At 36.3% G+C, this 24,458-nt stretch overlaps 1 protein-coding gene across 1 annotated transcript in view; it reads right to left on the bottom strand.

Annotated features, from left to right (window-relative positions):
* Positions 1 to 24,458, bottom strand: part of LOC134652710 (uncharacterized) — a 120,911-nt gene that overhangs the window by 14,402 nt on the left and 82,051 nt on the right. The window contains exons 17-19 of the mRNA XM_063507873.1: positions 21,659 to 21,813; positions 20,461 to 20,567; positions 1,033 to 1,124 (exon numbers count right to left, since the gene is read on the bottom strand). Coding sequence (XP_063363943.1) covers positions 1,033 to 1,124; positions 20,461 to 20,567; positions 21,659 to 21,813 — 354 coding nt within the window. The remainder of the gene's footprint in view (positions 1 to 1,032; positions 1,125 to 20,460; positions 20,568 to 21,658; positions 21,814 to 24,458) is intronic.

Genomic DNA, 24,458 nt, shown 5'->3' with positions numbered 1-24,458 from the left:
CTCGTAGGTACTTGTCCGTAGGTACATGTATTGTAGAGTACGTCTCATTCATTATAAACGTCATATTTTCAATGCATAGATATTTGTTCCCGAGTCTTGGGTGTTATCTATGTATTTATTTATTTATTTTATTTATTTATTTAAACTTTATTGCACAAACACAGGAAAAATGTACAAATGGCGGACTTAATGCCTAAAGGCATTCTCTACCAATTTATGTATTTAAGTATTTGTATATTATATATATCGTTGTCTGAGTACCCACAACACAAGCCTTCTTGAGCTTACTGTGGAACTTAGTGAATCTGTGTAAGAATGTCCTATAATATTTATTTGTTTCCACACTGTGTCTTTGCAAATTCCATGCAGAGTTCTTTGTCATATATACTCTAGTTACAAAGTAATGCTAGAAATCTGACGTTGTGAACATAATAGTGTGCAATGAAAGACGAGTAGGTACGCGGTATATTCATACCTCGCGTCGTGCGCTCTGAATCTGACATTGATATATCGTTACATTGTCCTAACCAAAGAGACTTTGATTGAGTAAGATGCGTAAAATCTAAGAAAATTTCGTACTTGAAATTAGGTAAACGAGATGGCGCTTTACAGCTCCATACATTTTGCGGTAACTCTGTCAAAAGTAGTAGGTACAGCGCCATCTGTTATGGATGTCAAACCAAGGGGCAAGTTTTTTTCTAAAACTTTACCACTCTAATACAATCAATTCTCTATGGTACTAACTCTGTAAATAATAGCTACATTTCCGTATTCAAGTTGTTATAAAAGTGAAATATGAAGCAGCACTGGAAATTTGATGTGGAAAACCCAGTACTTATTATTCACCTCTTTATTCATCATCTTCAACTTGAAGTCACTTGTATAAATGTATGACACTAAATTACTTATTGTTTGTAAGAAGAAACTTAGGTATAACTCAAAATATTTCGTAGAGCGAGAGAAAGCTTAAGTCTATCAGTAGGTAAAGGCTTGTACCTAATTGTGATTTTCAAAATAAGGGCTACTTCTTACCATGTTCTAAAAGTGTGTAAGTATGTATGGTAAGCTGAGAACGCGATGTGTTTTTCACTCGTAGCGTGCGCTGTGGATCCGATGTTGACAACCTAGAGAACAAAGTGAATGTGTGTATAAACCGAACATTATTTACTAAAGCTTTACAATAATATATCACTACACCTTATAAAACAAAGTCTGCTTTGTGTTCGCGATAAACTCAAAAACTTCTGAACGGATTTTCATGCGGTTTTCACCGATCAATATAATGGTTCTTGAGAAAGGTTTAGGTGTAAATTTTGTTATGGTTTTGTGTAACCAGTGTGAAGCTGGGGCGGGTCGTTAGTACAAGCTAAAGTTACCACCACCATTATTACCATTATTAGACCAGGCCCCTATTTCACCACGGCTACAGGTGCAACAATTCGACAAATGTCACTGTTGCTGACGTCACAGCTCACAGGCATCCATGGGCTACGGTTACCGCTTACCATCAGGCGGGCCGTATTCCTGTTTGCCACCATCATTGTATTATTTAAAAAAACTATTATATCGGCAAAAAACAGGTATTTCTCTTTCGAAGTTTATGATGATGGTGATGACAATTTGTCACACGATATAATAGAACTTTCGGTAATTCTTGACAGAAAATGAGTTCTGTGCCGGAATTTCGTGACAATTGTCGTGTTTCTTGTGACAATTGTCATTAGCTTAGCAAAATAAGTACTTATTTATTGGCGATATAATGGAGTTTTTTTTTAATTAATATGTTGGTGGCAAACAAGCACACCGCCCGTCCGATGGTAAGCGGTTACCATAGTCTATGGAGGCCTGTGACGTCAGTAACAGTGATGTCGACAATTGTCGCACCTGTCACCGTGGTGAAATAGGGGCCAGATGATGGCTAACATGCAGCCTGAAGCTGTTTCATATTATCGATACCCAACTATTCAATTCGCGTTTAGTAGAGCTTAAATTGAGGCCAATTATAGAGGAACTTTAGCTATTGATTTGATGTCCATGTATATTGAGGGAAAAAATTGGTTCCATACATTGATAAGCTTCTAAACTGTTTTGAGTCTAAATTGATTAATATAAATGTAAAGATTTTTACAGTACATATGGGGCTACTTTTCCGCACTAGTGCGTAAAATAGCACTTTTCGTGCGTATGTCGAAACTTTAAAGTGCCATATGTACTGTAAAACGTTGTTCGATACACGTGCGAATAGGTAATTCGCAACTCGTGTCGATTTAAAACACTCCCTTCGGTCGTGTTTTAATTTATCGCCACTCGTTTCGAATTTCCTCTTTTTCGCACTTGTATCGAAAATAACTATTATTATCCTGACCGATATTTTGTATGGATTTAATTAAATGATTCGAAGTGACATTCATATTTAGCGGATCATAAAGAAAACGAAATCCATAATTTCTCGGAAACTATTAATTTTTGCTGAACATACATTGTACTCAAACCTGTAGCTATTATGGTTCTATATTGCTTTCCTTTGATCAGTACTGAATGCGACATCGTGTATGTGTGATATGAACTTTACGCTGCACAATAGGGCCAACACACATACTCACGATACGACGTCGTATCGTGAGACGACGCGGCGTTGTCTCACGTTGCGACATCGTGTAACGTTACGACGTCGTATCGTGAGTATGTGTGTTGGCCCTAAGAACAAAATGAATGTAGATTAAATAGTTACAAAATGTACTTAATAACTAAAGTCTTTCTGGAACAAGATCTAGGAATAATCATACTAAATAGTAGTTTAAACTCTGAACAGGAAAGCAAAAGAGCTATTCATTATAATAAACTCTGGCAAAAGTTTCGAGCAATAAGCTATAAACTGAATTGCTCCTCGGGGCGCTATTCCCGGCTATGATGTTTGAATTATAAGATCGAAAACGTATAAAATGAATGCTTGCGCTCTCTCTAGAGCGCGTCTTTCCATATAAATTAAAACGAGATGGAGAATCATATTGGATTGAGAGAATATTGCTATTGATTATTCGTTTTTCCACACGGATGCTAACGCTGAAGTTTCAATCGTATTTCATTGTCGGCATGCCTACCGAAATTCCAATTATTTTGAAGAGAGAAGAGTTATCGTATCGTACTCGGTGACTTGCTGGCATAGACTAGGAATCCTCTAGACGGAGTTTAGAACAATTGTTTCATGAAACCGATGCTGCCAAAAATACGGGGGTGCGGGGGGACGAGGTGAGCGAATTCCGTGCCGTGATTGGTCCGTTCAAAGACACGGACCAATCACGGCACGGGATTCTGACACTTTGACTCGAAGATGGAGTAAAACTACCGTATATAGTGGCAGAGGAGGTAGCGTTACTATGCTCAGTCTAGAGGATGTCTTGTCTGTGCCTGTTGGTCAGTGGAGTATCTACTGGTTAGTGTGTGCGTTTTAGGACGCGCTGCTGCATTGTTGATTGATCAATCAATGTATTTCATCGGCTAACAGCCATATTCGAACATTAAGATACGTCAAATACTAGATATTGAAACGATATGGATATTTGACGTATCTTATAGTTCGAATATGGCTGTAGATACCTGCTCCGAAGAAAATTCGTTTGTCGCTCACGCCCACCGCCATAGAAATGGTAAAATAAAATGTAAAGTGAAAAATAAAACACTCAAATATAATTCATTTAACTATTTGATCTAACGAGTATAGGCGTTATCCAATTTGCTTCTTAAATAAGGACCCTTTTCCCTGAATACTAAACGTGTAACTTCGTAGTTTGATTTTACTATTTATTTGGCGTATTTGCCCTCTACAAATAACAGTGTACTCGAGACTACTTCAACCACTATTGTTCTTACTTCTTCCCTGACCGCTCGTAGAACACGAGCAAAATCAACCCTATTTCCGATGAATAATTATTAAAAACATCCTATCTCCACTACATCGGCGCTTTCAAAATGAACCTTATAATATAATTATAACAAGGTTTAAATTCGGAGAACCATAAAAACTCAATCTTTTAAAATGACGGGCCTCAAATTGAACTCAAATTTGGAGGGAAAGTGTTACATAAATGGAGTAAACAGTTACATCGTCAAGCACTTAAATTTTTAATGAAGTTTTGTAAGGTTGTGGAGGCTTGAAAGGAGGGCTGCCAGTACATACTTTTTGATTATACGGTCCATTGCCTGCAATTATACGAAATTCGATTGCATTATACGAGAACACAATAAAAAAAAAGATTAATATTAAATCGATATTTTAAAAATTGGGGTCTTACCCCGAAGACCGAAATTTGCAAATTGTGGGGGTCTTTCTCTTTTACTCCAATAAAGGCGTCTTGTCATCTTCGATTTTCGCAATTATAGCCCTGACGTTGAGGTACGGTTCCATTAAATTGTATAACAGTATCGACTCACTGTTTTTTGAAATATTGTCAGTAGTTTGACAGCGGTGTTTTTTTTTTCGTATACAATTATACCGATTGACCACCTATACGTGATATATACGAAAAAAAAATCCATGATACGAATTTCGTATCCAATTCTACGATCTGGCAGCCTTGGAAAGGACCTCTGACTTCGTTAGTTATCTTTTCACCTCAGCAGCTCGAACAAGGCTACTTTGCTACTTAAAAACAGTGAGCAAAATCGCATTTTGCTCACTGAGTGAGACAAAATGACATTCAAGTGACCTTAATATTCAAATGTCATTTCAACATGCGGGGTCTAATACAAGTTCGAAATACTTGGATTTTATTATCACTGTCCCTTTCACGTCGTTAGCAAAAAGAAAGAGACAAAAAAATTTTCAAACGACATTCAACGGTATATTGACGGTTTATAATAGACCCCCGAAAACCGTCAGAACGCATCGTTCCAAAACACATACAAGTATGAATTCTTAATATGTAATTAATGAAAATAAAGTTTCAGATTTGATAAAAACTGATAAAAACACTATATTTTACGTAATTTATTGTACGATTAAAATAATGAACTCAAAAAATACACAGTATATCACGTAAAATAAATAATTATACTTTTAAGAATCTCTACAATAGTTTACAAATAGTAAGTATCCGTAATTCGGACCGTATCTTACAATGTTTTTTTTTTACAAAAAAAAAGTTGCCGATTCAAATGTCAATCAATTGATGGTCGTTGTTTTCATATATTACCTATTTTACTGAAATTTACTACGTTTGTTTGTTTGTTTTTGTGTTTGATTGCGGTAATTATACTTAATTGTTAGTATATCTTAAGAAACATGACTAAATAGGTAAGTGATGAAGAAGGATTACATTTTTCGGGTTGTCTAAATGTTCTTACTGCTGAGGTGAAAAGTTTTATGAACTACACGAGATCAAAGTTATTTACATCTCGTGCGCTTTTGAGTCCCTTACTACGCTCAAGATTCTAAATTAGATTCACTCGCTACGCTCGTGAATCTACTATAGAATCTTTCGCTTGCACGGGACTCAAAATAAGCACTCGAAGAAATATCAAACTTTGATCTCTTGTTGTACAAATAACTATTGAGTTAGAAGAGGTATGTTTGCGTAGGACGCTTTCTGTTCCTTTACCTATTGGAAGTAGCAATTTAAACTTTCTTTGATACAGGCTTAAAAAGGATACCTGTCCGGAAGCATAACTTGTATACCTACCCTTTAGTTGGAGAAAACGTACCTACTGATTATGTCCACCGAATTTTGAAGGTGGACTTTATGTTTTTAAGGAAACTCTTTACAAAGCGACAAATCACCATCAATTCAATTTACAAACGGATCTGTTTTTTTTTTGTAGGGGATAATATATGTATTTTGAAAACTAGGTATAATAATTTTACTTATTTATTTTTAGTCTCTACGCTAAAGTACCTGTACAAAAAAGTAAAATTTGTACAGTGTTAATATGATTTACAAGACTGTTTACGTTCGATAAGTAAATGCTTTATGATTAATTTTACCACTTTTTTAGAATATTCGTCTAGTTGTACAAATTGTAACTTCTTGTGATAAAAGTCTTGGAGCCACGAATATATATATGTCGGAGCGAGACACCAGAAAGACGTATTGCAGCATTACAGTTCATAGTTAGACGCCTGTAAAAGTCGATTAGCAATGTTTGACTATGTATTATTTGCTTGTAACGAAATAATGAAGCTGCGTAGTGAGTAACGCCACCATCTATTGGCGTATTATTGAACTAAAATGACAGGTAGAAGGCTTTGGAACGTCAAGATGTGTATCTTGAGTGAAGGTAGGCACGAGCAGGCATTTTTGTCGTTATGTTGGTAGACTGGTCAGGCAGGTTTACCAACTTGAATTGGAGGCGGGAGCCGTTGGCTCCGCCGCTGGAACTGGCTTCAGTCTTCTTGATCGGACCGCGCTAGAGATCGGACGTTAGCCAAGCTCGTGCCTAATTCGCTACGTTCCTGAAGGCTTACACCTGAAGGATTATTCTGAAAGCTTATAGATTCTCACGTTGTTTAACCGTTTAGCTAAGTGTTTTATTCCAAGTGTTATTTTGATTTCTTATGTGCCATTAGAAGCTTACTTTTGTAAAATAAAGAAACTATGTGTTGTTTTGAAAAGATGTGTCCCGCCGAGTTTGTTGCCGGGTTAAATCTTCTCGGGTCAGAGGTGTAGGGTTGGAGCCGGTGTAGTTTGACTTAAATAAAGATTTGAACGATTTCATGTGATCTTTTTATTTTTATTGAATACGATTCCATCGTAAGATTGTTTATTTAGTACTGAAATAATAGTAGGCACTAGTATGGTTAATGAGTCCGAATGTTTATTTCATGCGTTGGTAGCATACCTACTATTTTGGCTGTGAAGTAATACATCTAGGTACTACCCCCACGCGCCCACCGCCATCGGGACCATCCGTCCCCGACATCAGCAAGTGGGATAGATGCGGAGTTTCATGTATTGCTTACACAGCCACCTGGGAGCGTGGTGTATTTCTGGTGACCTACATTCCATAATCTGGACACTTTGTAATGGTAAGCTCACGTGTCTAACCTTGATTGAATGGTGAGTGTAATTCATTGTTATTTGGTGAGAATTATTGTGAAATTGTGAATTATGATTGAAGCAGTCGAGCATAGCGGTCGTTACGTGACGTCATCTCTGGTATCGCCGCGTTTCTTTACAATTAATTTTTGTAATCCATTTAGATCGAGGCGATCTCGAGTTATTTTGATTTGAAATCCATACTGTTAATTAAAACCAAGTATTAGCTATCGCGACGTGATATTATTTCATCGCTCACTTGTGAATCTACCCTCAATAATTGATTTGAAAATACAATTAATTTTTAAAATCCGTTGAAATCTAAGTGATCTTAAGTTATTTTGATGTGAAATCCATATTGTTAATTAAAATCAAATATTGGCTGTCGCGACGTGATATTATTTCATCGCTCACTTGTGCATCTACCCTCAAAAAATATTTTTTTTCATAAAAATACAATGCACCGTTAGAAATTGATCCTGCTGATTTGCCAATGCAAGCATTATGTAATCTTTACCCTGTAATGTTTAGTAATTAATAAAATTGCGACAAATTATTGCTCGTAATGCCGTGATAGATCACAAATCGTGTATACTATGGAAACATGAGCTACGCATATGAAAATTAATGTTACAGTGTCCTGCAGCCGGAGCCGAGCGAGCTTGCGGACGCCATTGCGCCCGTGATACAGAGGCGGCTGTGCAGTATCTTCTGTGCTGGAGATTTGGAAATAAAAGGACAGGTTTCGTTCTAATTGTTTATTAGTGAATTTTATTTTTGAGTGTAATGGCGAAGCATAACAGTCGAACGTAACTAATAAGCTGTCACTTTTCGTATTGGCCCATTTACCGTGTTACTTATTTTTGGAACACGTGTTTGTTTGTTCAGGGAATTAAATAAAACGCACTCATTGAAGTTTAAATTTTATTCTGAGATTTTTGAAGTCCCGTATACATTGGAAACATGTTTTTTTGTGTCTGCTACCTTGCATTTTATAAACCTTTTGAGTTTAGCCTGCATTCATGATAAACCTGATACCGTGCAAATGATGATTTCAGTAACAGCCAGCTATGTTGAACCACATCGTGTCTCTCGCAATCTGCCGCAGCAACGGCAACGGCAAGCGGAAAGGATCAGCCTCCGTGCTTGGGTTGGACCTCACCACCACCACCTTTGACTTGGTCGCGTGCATCATACTTTATTAAGCTGGTGAGCAGTTCCCATTTCGTTGGGATTATTTTGAGATGTTTTACTTCTGCATAGAAGTCTTGAGCGAGTTTGTTTTTAAAGCTAAAGAAGAAAGCTATCTTTAGTGATTTTGATCAGTAATGTTCAGTTTCAGTTGATCAGTTGACGCTGATAGTACCAATGGTTCTGAGTAACATGATTTAAAGACCTGTTTTTATTTTCTTTTTTGGAATTCACTGTTAACATTGTTTTGCTTTCGACGGACTGAAAGCTTGTACTTTTGTAGGACTGAAATTACGCCCGATGGACTGGGCACTACTGTTTTGCTTTCGATATACTGAAGGCACGCCCGATGGACTGGGCAATACTGCTTTGCTTTCGATGGACTGAAGGCACGCCCGATGGACTGGGCAATACTGTTTTGCTTTCGATGGACTGAAAGTATGCCCGATGGACTGGGTATTGTTTAGTGACCGCATCAGAAGTGCCGGAGCATGTAAGAGGTGCACGTGGTCTGCTTTTTATGTGCAGAATGCTCTTTGCGAGGAGTAGCACTTACGCGGCTGAGATGGTTACTTCTGACGAGGGTCTGGTATCTGCCGAAAGACTGGCAATGCACCGAAGGACTGGTGTTGTTTTGTTAAAAATGAATTCCCGTTTATGTACTGTGTTCATACGAGTAAAATTGGAACTATCAATTCAGAATGTTATTTATTTTAAGATGTCTTACAAAAATTTAGATCACATATGACTAATTTTTTTTTTAATGCCAGATAATTTCCCCGTAAATTGATATTGACGAGTTTGACGACAATAGTAGTGATACTAGTGATACTGTCGAGCAATGAATTAGAGCTGTTGTGATTTGTGTTTTTGATGTTTGGGATTGTTCTGTTTTCACATAAATTTGAGAGTATCCGCCAGATGGAGGCGATGATTATTGGAGTGTATCCGTTAGATAGCGGCGATGATTACTGATGATTATTTTTATTTAGTCGTTGCTCGATGGACTCTTTTTGACTAGAGAATTGAGGATTGTTAAAGTAATTTTGAACAATTATTTTTTCTGGTTTGATTGATAACAAAGTTTGATTTTAATAGTAATTTGAGTGAGACCCAAATTGTTGGTCAGGAATGACCGAGCGATGAGATACTGTGCTGAGTATTTTGTTACAGAATCAAATGCATACACCCACACACGAGGACGTGTGTAGCGCAGGACGGCCGTGTCGGAGCGAGACACCAGAAAGACGTATTGCAGCATTACAGTTCATAGTTAGACGCCTGTAAAAGTCGATTAGCAATGTTTGACTATGTATTATTTGCTTGTAACGAAATAATGAAGCTGCGTAGTGAGTAACGCCACCATCTATTGGCGTATTATTGAACTAAAATGACAGGTAGAAGGCTTTGGAACGTCAAGATGTGTATCTTGAGTGAAGGTAGGCACGAGCAGGCATTTTTGTCGTTATGTTGGTAGACTGGTCAGGCAGGTTTACCAACTTGAATTGGAGGCGGGAGCCGTTGGCTCCGCCGCTGGAACTGGCTTCAGTCTTCTTGATCGGACCGCGCTAGAGATCGGACGTTAGCCAAGCTCGTGCCTAATTCGCTACGTTCCTGAAGGCTTACACCTGAAGGATTATTCTGAAAGCTTATAGATTCTCACGTTGTTTAACCGTTTAGCTAAGTGTTTTATTCCAAGTGTTATTTTGATTTCTTATGTGCCATTAGAAGCTTACTTTTGTAAAATAAAGAAACTATGTGTTGTTTTGAAAAGATGTGTCCCGCCGAGTTTGTTGCCGGGTTAAATCTTCTCGGGTCAGAGGTGTAGGGTTGGAGCCGGTGTAGTTTGACTTAAATAAAGATTTGAACGATTTCATGTGATCTTTTTATTTTTATTGAATACGATTCCATCGTAAGATTGTTTATTTAGTACTGAAATAATAGTAGGCACTAGTATGGTTAATGAGTCCGAATGTTTATTTCATGCGTTGGTAGCATACCTACTATTTTGGCTGTGAAGTAATACATCTAGGTACTACCCCCACGCGCCCACCGCCATCGGGACCATCCGTCCCCGACATATATGAAAGTGAATTTGTAAAGGTTACATTGTTTGTGTTGTGTTATTCTTAGTTATAGTACTTATAGTATATACCTAGTTTATAAGTAATTAGCTCTTAATGTTAATAGCCTGCCTACACTATCGCATTGAGAAACTGTTAAGATAGCTGTAAGATTTATTAAATAAATAAATATACAGATAGATGGATAGATGTAATGCAAATTTATGCGGAGTATGGACTACGTAATACTACAAATTCTACTCTTTTTTATTTGCAAAAATATAATTTAGCACCGAACGCGCCCTCTCCCCAAAAATACGACTTAACTTTTCCTAAAATAAAATATTCCGCGCACGAAGCCACCAACTTGCAAAAAGTAGAATAGGCACAAGCTGAAAGCTCCTACATAAATTGAAATACAGAGCAAAATTCACTTGTAACATGATTTCCCTAAACTTCCCTATTACTACCGGTAATTTCTTCGCCAACTGCAAACTTTAACAAGTCTCTAGCGCCCACAGCTTTAAAGGCTTCGTCACACAGGCGAGTTTTCAGGGCGGGGCGTGAGCGTTTTATATGTAAAAGCGGCGCGCCCCGCTCACGCCCCGCCTGGAAAACGCGCCTGTGAGACGAAGCCTTTAGTTTCTTTGGGGCTCACACATGCGGGTGAATTTAATAGACGAAACGATATGACGATTCAAACTTTAAAGTACTTAGATAGTAGTGAAGTTTTTCACACGAGGCTTTTCACCAGGCGAAGTAAATAGTGTACCTATTTACTTAAATACCTTTAAACGAGCAATTCTTGTTTATTTATATATATATATATATATTTCGGGGATCTCGGAAACAGCTCTAACGATTTCGATGAAATTTGCTATATGGGGGTTTTCGGGGGCGAAAAATCGATCTAGCTAGGTCTTATCTCTGGGAAAACGCGCATTTTCGAGTTTTTATATGTTTTCCGAGCGAAGCTCGGTCACCCAGATATTTTACTTAATGTATTTCATATAATAGATACATTTATTTATGATATATATTTCTCTATGTTTGTTTTTAGGGTTACCGCAGTTTATTTTTAATTTCGCTTAATTGTATAATACTACGGTCTCCAGTAATTACAGGCCGGGCGTTTCAATTGTTCCATTAGCTTTCAATTACGTCCAGGAACTTTTTATTAAAAAGCTTTTATTAGGTCGACCTGTAGTATGTAACTAACTAATATGTAATAGAATCTAAGGTAACTAATTTAACCATCGTCCAAGGATCGTAGCGTCATGAAAATTGGCAGCTGTATGTAGTTCTGATGACAATACAATAATATGGTACTGTCGAACTGATCTGATGATGGAGACAGGAGGTGGCCATAGGAACTCTGTGATGAAACAACGCAACCTAATTGTGTTAGGGGTTTTTAGAATTGTCTCGATGAGTATTAGTTGTCTGTTGTAAGAAAAGTACAGTCAGCGATAAAAGCTTGTACCAAAAATTATTTTTTTGCCAAAAACTTATTATTAACAAGCTTTTATTAGGTCGGCCTGTATGTAACTAATTATGTAATGGAATCTAAGGTAATTAATTTAACCATCGTCCAAGGATCGTAGCGTCATGAAAATTGGCAGCTGTATGTAGTTCTGATGACAATACAATAATATGGTACTGTCGAACTGATCTGATGATGGAGACAGGAGGTGACCATAGGAACTCTGTGATGAAACAACGCAACCTAATTGTGTTAGGGGTTTTTAGAATTGTCTTGATGAGTATTAGTTGTCTGTAGTAAGAAAAGTACAGTTAGCGATAAAAGCTTGTACCAAAAATGAAATTTTTGCCAAAAACTTATTATCTACTAGATCTATCGTCTATTATTACGGGGCTAGTGAGTTATCCCTTGTATGTGACAAGAAAAGGACGGTAACATGACGCATGCACAAAGTTTTCGTTAGTCGAGAGAGAAAATACCACAAAGATCATATTTTAGCCTTAGTGTGGCTACTACCAGTTTGGCACTGACATAAACGCTATCGAGAACGTAACTTACTTTCCAAGCATCTCGCTCGTACTCGCATATTAGTGTGAGCGGGATGTATAGAAAGTAAACTACGTAGAAGTTAGCGTATCGTATATCAGTTTTGACACTGTCAGAGGAGTTAGGGTACGGGTATAGGTCTCGTAAATTTAAACCTTAGTTCAGAGGTGAAATATTGACTTTTTTAGCGACTGTGTATTTAAGATATGGGTCTGGAACGATTTGTGAAGGGTATTAGCCGGGGTCCGTTGATAATCAGAAGGTGTTCCTAACCCGGCCTTTTGGGAGAAAAATGGCTTTCACCTTTTGTAGCGAATATTAGTGTAGTGCATGGTCAGGGCTGTTATAAACAAAGGGGTTCCCTTAAGGGCCTACTGCAGCCGCGTCTGGCGCTTCGTAAACCACGCCCGCTAGTTCTTCCCTCCCCGCTAACACGCACACATGGAAACGCTTCGCGCCGCACGTGAAGTTTGTGTTACCTTTTAGCACCATCTAACGTTACAGAAGTTAACTACCATTATACGCGGTCGCTGTGGTCGGCCAGAAACTTAAATTCGGAAAAAATTGAAACAGATGGCGTTGTTACTTGTTCATAATAGCAAACAATAAAATAATTAATTCATAAACCTGCATATTTATTGTTGTTTTGGAAGATGTTAACAGCATAGAAGCAGCAGCGTAGATAGCATATAAGTTAAGAGTACCTATTGATAATAAGAAAATAGCACAAGAACAGAAAAGAGATTATTTTTCATAAAATATGATGAAAACAGATTTACTTACTTGATTACGCTCACCTGACTTTTCGGTCACTAAATGCAAATTTCAACCTTATTGTTATGGGGTTACAATACCCCTGGGGTTGCAGGCGTCCATAGTCGTTATTATTATAAATGATTTGGTTGAAATGCTTTTGAACCCTCGAATTTTTCATAGGTACAGTCACCTGCAATAATATGTTACTCTTCGACGGCCGCAAAAATATGTGACACGCTCTTATGGCTCTACAAATAAGATCTAACACGATCTACCGCAAAACGGCCTTCGGTGTGTAACACATTATTGCAGCTGACTGTACTCGTATTCATTGTATAGGTAGGTATTAATATCTTTTATCCGATCGATTTGAATTTATTTGAAATAAATCACAGTGTTTAGTAATTATATGTTTTATTGAATAAGAGATTATTTAGGTATGTAAGGAATACAGGGTGCCTTTTTGAAACACTCATTTTTAGGGTTCCGTAGCCAAACGGCAAAAAACGGAACCCTTATAGATTCGTCATGTCTGTCTGTCTGTCTGTCCGTCTGTCCGTCCGTATGTCACAGCCACTTTTTTCCGAAACTATAAGAACTATACTGTTGAAACTTGGTAAGTAGATGTATTCTGTGAACCGCATTATATTTTCACACAAAAATAGAAAAAAAAAATTTTTTTTGGGGGTTCCCCATACTTAGAACAACTGAAACTCAAAAAATTTTTTTTCATCAAACCCATACGTGTGGGGTATCTATGGATAGGTCTTCAAAAATGATATTGAGATTTCTAACATCATTTTATTCTAAACTGAATAGTTTGCGCGAGAGACACTTCTAAATTGGTAAAATGTGTGTGTCCCCCCCCCCCCCCCTGTAACTTCTAAAATAAGAGAATGATAAAACTAAAAAAAATATATGATGTACATTACCATGCAAACTTCCACCGAAAATTGGTTTGAACAAGATCTAGTAAGTAGTTTTTTTTAATACGTCATAAATCCCCTAAATACGGAACCCTTCATGGGCGAGTCCGACTCGCACTTGGCCGCTTTTTCTGGATAATTTTGAATTTCAATTGTCAGGGGTGCCTACATTATTTTTTAATACATTTTACAACGACAACAAACAAAAGTTCAAATTCGCCGTATTTTTATTACCCGGGTCGATCGCAACAAAATAGAAAATCATGTTTTTCAAATCATGTTTATCTCAAATAACCAAAAAGTCAATGTGACTAGAACTTAAAAACGAACTGAATTATTTTAATATGTCGATTTTTCTTGGTGATCCAGGAGAATTTTTTTTTATCCCATACAAAAAGAGCGTCTCCCAATCGCGTATCGGTTTTGGTTTTTACTTATAAGTGTGAAAAATATATTCTACCACATACGAAGGATGTGTGTTTTTTCATGTTTTATGTGTCTTTTTGTACAATAAAGTGTTTTACTGCTACTAATATATCATATTAACGATTAACTAAAAAGGCATTTACATCTAATTTAACTGGTAAATTATTAAAGTCCGCTAAAATTAATATATATTCAAAAAATATTTGTTAATATGTCCCAAAATCATGGCTCATTTTTTAAGTCTCCTGACTTACCAAACATATCGCAACGAAGGCAAGGGTACAACGCAGCATCGTGAACCTAAAAAAGAGGTATTAGATCTATCCTGGGTCTAATATGTTATAAAAACATAGTTTTTTGAAAAATGTTCGTAGGTAGTACACAAAATTTACATTTTCTTTTAAATCTGATTTGGGTCATCGTTCTCCCTGGTGACTTTTCTGGTGACCCAAGAGACATCAATTTTATTATGACTCAGGAGACTTTTTTTCTATGCACTTTGATTTTTTTGATGCGCTAATTTTGTAATATAAAATAACTTTAAACTGCTGATATACTTATATCACTTTGCTGATGAGTGGAAGTGGAATTTAAACGTAATTTATTGTTCTCTCCCTTGACATTTTGGCATACATTTGACATGCTGCAGTGCACTCCTAACGTTAATAAAGACATAATTTTTAGAAAAAGCTTTAGGAAAACTCACTCTTGAGCTTAAAACGATTAAGTCCTTATCATATTATGTTAGATTTTAAGTACAGACCCCAAATCAGTGAAAATGTGTCTTAGCCAACTAAATTTGTCTGTGGGAAAAGTACGATATCCCTAAAAATTGTACGTACATTTCGCATTTTTCTGAAGGAACGGAATTCATAAATTGGGTTATTATTATTTTTTCAGATTATTTGATTGCATTGACATATCACCAAGATACATAGAACATTTAAGTTACCAGAAGAAAAGCATTTGTGTTCTTTTATACAGTGTGGAAAAAGTAGGTTCGATTCCCGGGCGCGACTAAGCGAATTTAAAAAAAAACAACGTGTTGCATTCCGGGAGTGCCGACAGAAGTGAAAACTCAATGACTAGTCCAAAATGTCTGCAGTACTATGTATAATTGACCCATCCTCCTTTCTATTGAAAACTTTTGGTTCCGAAATTGCTGGTCAGTGAGCTTGTTTAAAATTCGAAATTCAAATTTATAGCGTTAATTGTTTAAAATTCGAATAGAAATTGTAAAGTTACCTTGCAGACCTCGCATCTAAATATATTTGGTCATGATATTTTGAGTTTTATTCACCAGTACTAGAGTTCACTTTTATTAGCGATTTCATCAAGATGTAGCTTTATTGAATTATATTTGAGTGATATAAAGTTATAATACTGTGAGATCCTCGTATTTCAGCCCGTACAAGATTATAACCTTTTTCATGTAATGTCATTGAGTTTTTATTGATTTAAATGCCATCTAAACCTTACGGTCACATGATCGCCTTACGCTGTCTCGAGTTTATCATTTTTTCCCCACCTCAAAAAGTGCCTAGCGCCGCTAAAGAAGTTTTCACTTCAAAAATCTTTTCTGAATGCAGTTGTTTCTTTAAAAAACAATAATGTTTCATTTAAGTAAAATGAGCAAACTTAAGGTTTAAGGCACTTTCCCTCCAGGGCCCATAATTTTTTTCCACCCGGTAGTAGACAACTATTTTTTTCGACTAAATGAAGTTTTATTAGATAAATCGTTGATCACATGGTTCGTTTCACACATCACATCAAATCGTTTGTCATCACAATCAAAATTTGTCAAAAGTAATGAAATGTATGCCAAAAAAACATAAATAAAACATATAAATTCAACAATTTTTTTTAATAAAAATCTTTCTCGATGATATAAAAAAGAACATCGACAAATTATGTTCAAAGAATTAATATCAAAACAGATGTCATAATTAGGATTGGCTATTTTAAGAAAGGGACAGAGAGATTTAATCCTCTCGCTCTGCACGTTTTTCTCATTCCTCCTTGCCAAGCCAAAATAAACTATAAAATGATAGTAACACAGTACATTGTAATATTCACTTTTTCCACGGTATCATGTCATTGTAAATTACTTATGTGAAATTGTAGTGGCGTGCGACTTTCAAACCGGAGGTCACGGGTTCGAACCCCGGCCCGTGCAAGTGAGTTTTTGTAAGTAGGGACCTTTTTTAGTGGTACTTAAATATAATAACTTTTCGTATTATTGAAATAAAATATTTTATTCAAACTTAATAATATAATAATTAAAACGAATAATATCTATTAGTTTTTAATATTTATTCAACTATTTTAAATTATTTGAGCATGAAAAATACTAGATTTATTTTTATCATTACAATAGAAAAAAGCAAAAAATATATTCTTATAGATATTTTATTTTCAAACAAAAATAAAGCAAAAAGTTACGGTTAGATTCTGATGGCTAAATACCAAACAGCTACCGATACATTTCCATATCTGTCGAAATTTCCTAACCCGTTGTAACTGACAAAGAGTATAGATTTCGACGTAGCATGACGTAGCTAAGCAAACACGCACACATGCGTAACGTATAGGCCTGTAAGAAGGCACCATCATAGGTTTACCTCCGATTCCGTTACTACTCAATGGAGTTACGACTCAACGTTTATTGGATATTAAAATTTTACGTAATTCGGAGCGCTGCGCGAAGTGACATAGGTCTTACCTCTTTGAGGCACGACGGCCATCTAACATTACTGGCATAAAGGATGCATTTATGACTTTGACGCATGACAGAAAGAGAAACCGAACTGCGTAAAATGGGCGTTTGCTGTTGAATTCATAAAATCAAAAATCGATAATAAATCCATCGGTAAAGGATAATAAGTTAATATTTAGTTCTTTGAAAGTTAAGACGAGATGAAAACCTTTGCTGTAAGGTGGATTGTGCTGGATATGGATGTGTTTTCTAGTTGCACGAAGCTAAAACCGAAAAATGAACACGTAAGTTTGGATTTATTTTCTATCGAGAAAATTTTAAGCATTCGTGTTTCGACTACTACGAAATCACTTATCATATAGTCAAGAAACATATATCCGAAAATCACTACTGTTTGTTTCCGGGGCTAGCCACTGCCACGTTTCTAAGATCCTGTTATTTTTCGATGCACGGCCTTAAGCAGCGCATCACTTAAGCATACTTAATGTTACAAAAAGCGGCCAAGTGCGAGTCGGACTCGCCCATGAAGCGGAACCCTTCATTTATATTTAGGCGATTTATGACGTATTAAAAAAAAACTACTTACTAGATCTCGTTCAAACCAATTTTCGGTGAAAGCATGGTAATGTACATCATATATTTTTTTTAGTTTTATCATTATCTTATTTTAGAAGTTACAGGGGGGGGGGGACACACATTTTACCACTTTGGAAGTGTCTCTCGCGCAAACTATTCAGTTTAGAAAAAAATGATATTAGATTCAGATTCAGATTCAGATTCAGATTCAGATTTTTATTTGCTTAAACATGGTATATACAGGTCTTAAATACTAATACAATAGAGCTACATGTTTGGTCATAGAGACATGCAAATATTGTGTGATGTCATGTGTGTCGCATGCATCATATTTAAATGAAATTAATATCTAAGTACTTACTAACTAGTTCTTATAACTATGAATATATGTCATTAAGATATTCCTGAATGGTGTAGTAGGCTTTGGATGTCAAAAAATTATATAATGCAATTTTAAATTCATTAATATTTTCTAGTCTTAAAATATTAATTGGCAATTTATTAAATATTCGTGGTGCCATACCAAATATACTTTTTGATACAAAAGCGGTTCTAGAAAATTTATAATTAATTTTCCCATGTTGCCGCAAACTATTGAATGTCGTAAACTGGTTCATATTACATTTGACATACATTGAAATTTCATACACATACAAACATGGTAGAGTCAAAATTTTGAGTTTTATAAATAATTCTTTGCATGATTCCAAGGTTCGAATACCGCATACTGATCTTAAACATTTCTTTTGACTCAAAAACACCATTTCACGATCAGTGGCATTTCCCCAAAACATTACACCATATCTTAAAGTAGCCGTTACATGTGCATGGTAAGCAGTCAGCACTGCTGTTTGATCTACAACCTTCCTTAAATTATACAACGCATAGCTAAATTGATTCAGTTTCTTACATATATTGTCAATCTGATTTTTCCATGTCAAACTATTGTCTAAGCTTAATCCTAAAAATTTTGTAGAGTCAGTTTCATTAATTCTTTGGTTTTGATAAGTGATAATTAAATCAGGTGTATTGGTCCGTAATTTAAAGTTCATAATATTCGTTTTCTCAAGATTAACATGAAGATTGTTTTTGTGAAGCCATTCAATTATAATATGCAATGTCTGATTTATATTGGTCTGGAGTAAATTTATGTCAGTTTCTGTAAATATAACTGTGCTGTCATCGGCAAACAATACCATTGGGTGATTTGTAGCTCTAGGCAAATCGTTAATATACGTCAGGAAGAGAAGCGGGCCTAAAACACTACCCTGTGGTACGCCGTAGCTTATTTCTCTATAGCCAGATGAATAAGTAACTTCCATTTTGTTCTTCATACATATCCGATCGATTTGGGTACATTGTTTGCGTCCAATTAAATATGATTTAAGATTATATGATATGAAATTAGATGAAATATGATTAAAAACCTCAATATCATTTTTGAAGATCTATCTATAGATACCCCACACGTATGGGTTTGATGAAAAAAAAAATTTTTGAGTTTCAGTTCTAAGTATGGGGAACCCCAAAAATTTATTGTTTTTTTTCTATTTTTGTGTGAAAATCTTAATGCGGTTTACAGAATACATCTACTTACCAAGTTTCAACAGTATAGTTCTTATAGTTTCGGAGAATAGTGGCTGTGACATACGGACGGACAGACAGACAGACAGACAGACAGACAGACATGACGAATCTATAAGAGTTACGTTTTTTGCCATTTGGCTACGGAACCCTAAAAACGACCCAGCACCCCTAGCACACGATTGGCGCGACAGTATCTCGCGGCGAGATAGACTACCCGTCTTTTTCTAACTATGTTAATAAAAGAGGGACGGATAGTCTATCTCGCCGCGAGATACTGTCGCGCCAATCATGTGCTAGCCCAGCTGGACCCATCCAGTCACGTCAGATGAAATCGAGTTCTTATACTAAGGATGGACTTAGAATTGAGGTTAGCACAATGTTTTGTGAATAAGATCGGTAAATGCTTCTTTAGAGTGTGGAAAATTACTGAAGTAAAGCGAGTGTCGAGAATGGTAGATTTAGTTTTCCATTTTTCATTATTTTAAAAAAGCAATCAGGAAAGCGGTTGAAAAGGAGCATATTATGTCAAAGGATGAAAGATTCCTTTCAACGTAGATTATAAAATAAAATTCATGTTCATTTTATACTTGAACGTAGAGGATGGTGCTCTACTGTAGATTAAACGTTTCTTATGTTCCTTTGATAACGAAAAACACTCAACGTTATTTCAACAGACCTTCAATGACTGATTAGCAAGTCTAAAAACCTCTAACCTTCATCAAATACTACAAAGGAGCTGACAGACGTTGAAGAACTAACAGCGTATAAATTTCAATTGCCAAAGCAATCTCAACGATTTTGGAGTCTGTAGAAACTTTTTCACGTATTAATGTAGCCGCGTTTTACTTACTTTCATTTTCGTTTGAAATCTTTCATAAAAGTTTGGTTTAGTTACAAACTCTCAATAAGAATTATAAAAAAAGTTATTTTAAAATAAAAACTGTCTTAAAAGACATAAAGTTAGTAGGTTTTGTACGATATTGACTTTATGTGGTGTTTTCTTGGAACAATAATTATGTAGGTGTAAATATTTGGGTGATTTGGAATGCATTTTGATATGACGGAATCATGGATAGTTTTCGAAATAATCCGACATTCGGAAGTTATGCGGAATACCCGAAGACACCTAATTAATTTTCATTTTGGTAGGTATATTTACCACATAGTAGATTCAAATTCCTGCACCGTACAGTGAGCCGCAAACTGCAGTACCGGCCCAACTACCTCAATCCACACGTCCACAACGATGGGTTCTACGTGGTCCACCTGTGAACAAGGTTACTTATACAACGTGTAATGTTGTGGCATAGACTAGGAATCCTCTAGACGGACGGCCATATTCGAACTTTAAGATACGTCAAATACTAGAGATTGAAACGATATGGATTGGATATGTCAGTGTCAAACAAGTGTCAAAAGTGACGCGTTTGTTTGAAGAAACGTCACTTTTGACACTTGTTTGACACTGACATATCCATTCCATATCGTTTCAATCTCTAGTATTTGACGTATCTTAAAGTTCGAATATGGCTGGGAGTTTAGAGCAATTATTTCATGAAACCGATGCTGCCAAAAATACTGGGGTGCGGGGGACGAGGTGAGCGAGTCCCGTGCCGTGATTGGTCCGTTCAAAGACACGGACGTCACACAAAGACACTGACTCGAAAATGGAGTAAAACTACCGTATATTTGTGGCAGACGGGGTAGCGCTACTATGCTCAGTCTGGAGGATGTCTTGTTTGTGTGTTGTGGTTATGGTTCAAAGTTACCTGTGAACACTTAGAAACTGGGTATCAACGTTGAGGTTGTTTGCATCTTAAAGTGGTGAATCACTATCTGGGAAAAGCATCAGTAATTAAGGATATCGATATTGTTTTTTCCTAAAGTGGGTATCAACGTTGAGGTTGTTTGCATCTTAACGTGGTGAATCACTATCTGGGAAAAGTGTTCTAGAGTCATTTAATAACAATCATAATTCAGGCTCTAACTGGTTAAATTGAAATAAAGGTAAAAGACTAAGCCTAAAATTACTCGAATAAGTATACGCTTTGGCCATCGTGCAAATGCATTTAGCTGGAGAACGTTATTCCACACACCGTTTATAGGACTTTTATCTGTATCATTCAATAATTAAATGTGTGCATTACAGCAGTCCACATATACTCGTACCTGAATGTGTATCAGCCTGATTCTCTCTACGATACGATATGGATCTATCAGTGTCAATGCCATGGACAACCGCAACACCTGAGGGGTTGTAACTGCCGGCCTTTAAGATAGAAGTAGGTACCTACCCTCTTTCCTTGAAGGTCGTAACCATCTGAAAATACCACAGGCTACAGTTAATTATACCTTACCATCAGCATGATCTGGTTATAGTATAACCCCCAACAGTCCGCGTACACTTGCACAAGTATGTCCACGCTCTGACCGACCATGCAGATTCCTTTGGCCGGGGTACACTGAATCGCAACGCCCGGCTCACGCACGTCTCCCGCCCATAGGTCGCCTCCTGAGTCAAAATAAAACGAATTTTACCATAGGGTTAATGATATACGTTAATATTGGTTGACTGTATTTTTTGTGCCCAATTTATTTTACTTGTCTTGATGCAAACGATTTTAACTCCTGAACTAGATGAGGTTTTTAAGTTTTTTTTAATAATATTTCTATTTCCCGTCGCCTATGCCAGTTTGAAGGTAATTTAATATTTCACTAGAACCAAGGTGTCAGAACCAAAAATTTACGTAAAGCCCTATTAATTTAATTGATTAAAGTCTAAGAAAAACATGTGTCCCTGAGTTTGATAGCAAAAGAAGAAGGCGTTGTACGTCGACATAAGTGTTACTAAGAAGGTCTTTTATGAAAGTGGAAAAAAGATTATAATAAGAGGTACTTAAATGTAACTGTAAAAATTTTGGTAATTTTCTTAGTTAATTAGTAAAGTATTAATTGTCTCATTTACAATCTGCTTCGAGAGAAATATGAAAAGTTGAAATATTTGTTGAGATATCTTCGATGTGTTTCACCTAACCATGATGAGCCTAGATTCCCGAAGGAAAATATGTAATTTGAATACTAGGCGGGAAAAGACATTGATAATTTTCAACACCTCCTAGACTACTATTTAACACCATTACTTAAATTAATACACACATTAAGTCTCAACCATACACACAAACGTACTTCCTAGTCTTCCTACGCACCTTTTTTAAACCCTGTCTAATATCCGAAAAATTTAATTTAGGTTTGCAGTTACTCATGATATAGCCACCAAGCGAAAAGTCCTTAAGGCTTTATCGCTGGTTTAGGCTTAACTTTCGATTACTCATAGCAGTAAAGCCTCAAGGCCAAAACTTTTACTGTTTTCCATTAATAATGCACTTGATAATAGTTGTTAATAATTGCGAATACGCTGTACAAAACTTCTCATTCAGACACAGACAATCAAGTCTGTTTTAACTACTGGCACTTTATGGTCTAAAGTCGTTAAGGATACTTCGCTACATGAAACATAGTAGTTACACAATGGACAATGGACGTAAGAATTACATAACATGGTAAGGATATAATAAAATATGGTCTTAATGTCTTTGGAATAAGATTTAATATGTAGTGGCGACGTGAAAGTTTTATGAGCTGTAATGGTCATTGTTATGGCCTGCTCATTATTATATTTATTATGTTTCTAAGGAGGTTCTCTTATTATATACATTAATGAGACGTAATTATCTCGCTTTGGTGAAAACCGCTAGGATAGCTTAAATACAAATACAAATGGTTTATTCGCAGTAATATGGTTACATAGTGGTCTTAGGTACAAAATAGTTCTACAAATTACGCCTTACCTGGCGTGCGAATAACAAATGAAAAACTTAAAATTAAAGGACTAAATCTACCATGCAACTAACTTAACTAATATATTACAGAGTCTTCTCTGTAAGCAAAGAACTCGTTTACTGAGTAAAATACTCTTTGGGTAAGCCATTGGTGGAGGTGATATTTGAATTTATTCAAGTGCAAGTTACGTAAATTACTAGGCAGTTGATTATACACTTTGTTTACACACTTTAATTTATAAATATGTAGGTGAGTGGGGTAATAATATGTAAGTAGTTCTCACAAGTCTTTGAGAAGTCTTGTACAAGCAGGGGCCCGTTTCTCAAAAGCTTGTAACTTGTAATACAAGTGGAAGTCCGTTTCTAACAAAAGCTGTCAAAAAGTGACATCCGCTTGCATAACAAGTTACAAGCTTTTAAGAAACTGACCCCAGATTGTACAGTTAGACCAAGAAAAGTCTCAAACGTTTTAGCAACCTGGCCGTCGAAATACAGGAATGCCTTCCGATCCGGGATGATCCGGGTTCCACCTCGCCTGTCAGGGTTGTATTGTAAACATTTGTGTTTATTTAATGAACCCAATCTCTTGAGTGTATGTTCTCTAACCCGGAGGTGAATTCGTGAATGCTCTAGATCGCAGGTGTTTGTGTATAAATATGCGATCTGAGGCTTTACGAATTACCGCCTGTGGTTTGTCTAAAGTATTACGTCTTGACTTGGCCAGGAAGTGAAATTTTATCCTCGCGTACTTAGCGGGGAGAAAATCCCACTTACGGGATAGGGTGACGTAAAATTACATAACGTCCAATGTTTGTTGTGTGTGACGTGGTTGCCGAAGTTAAGGAAAGTAATTTCTTTATAAAATTGTTATAAATAATACGACTATGTAAACTTAGAAACCGATTCAGATTTAACAATTTGTTAAGGTTTTGATCTTATTTTGATACAACCTTTAAGATCGCTCACGCTGATTGGTGCGTGCGGAATGAAGTAAAAATTGCGCGTGAGATGCGCGCCAATCACCAAGGCGATCGTCAAGGTCGTGTCGAAACCAGTTTAAACCAAGTAAAATTAGAATCGATATCCTGATCATAATATTTAATGCAACGGAAAGTCAGCAGCATAAAATCTTTCGAATTACAAGACAGATTTATGTTGGAATTGGAACCAATGTTTAGTGCTCATAATTCGAGTAATAGTATTTCGATCCAAGAAAACGCTGAAACACAACTGAACTAATTTTATTGGTAATAAAATGTCATAAAAATATACGCTGGCATCGCTGCTGTTCCTACGCTGTCGCATTTTTATTCCTTTT

This window comes from Cydia amplana, chromosome 12 (assembly GCF_948474715.1).
Source record: "Cydia amplana chromosome 12, ilCydAmpl1.1, whole genome shotgun sequence".
Classification (NCBI taxonomy): Eukaryota; Metazoa; Arthropoda; class Insecta; order Lepidoptera; family Tortricidae; genus Cydia; species Cydia amplana.
This window is presented reverse-complemented; position numbering and strand designations above follow the sequence as displayed.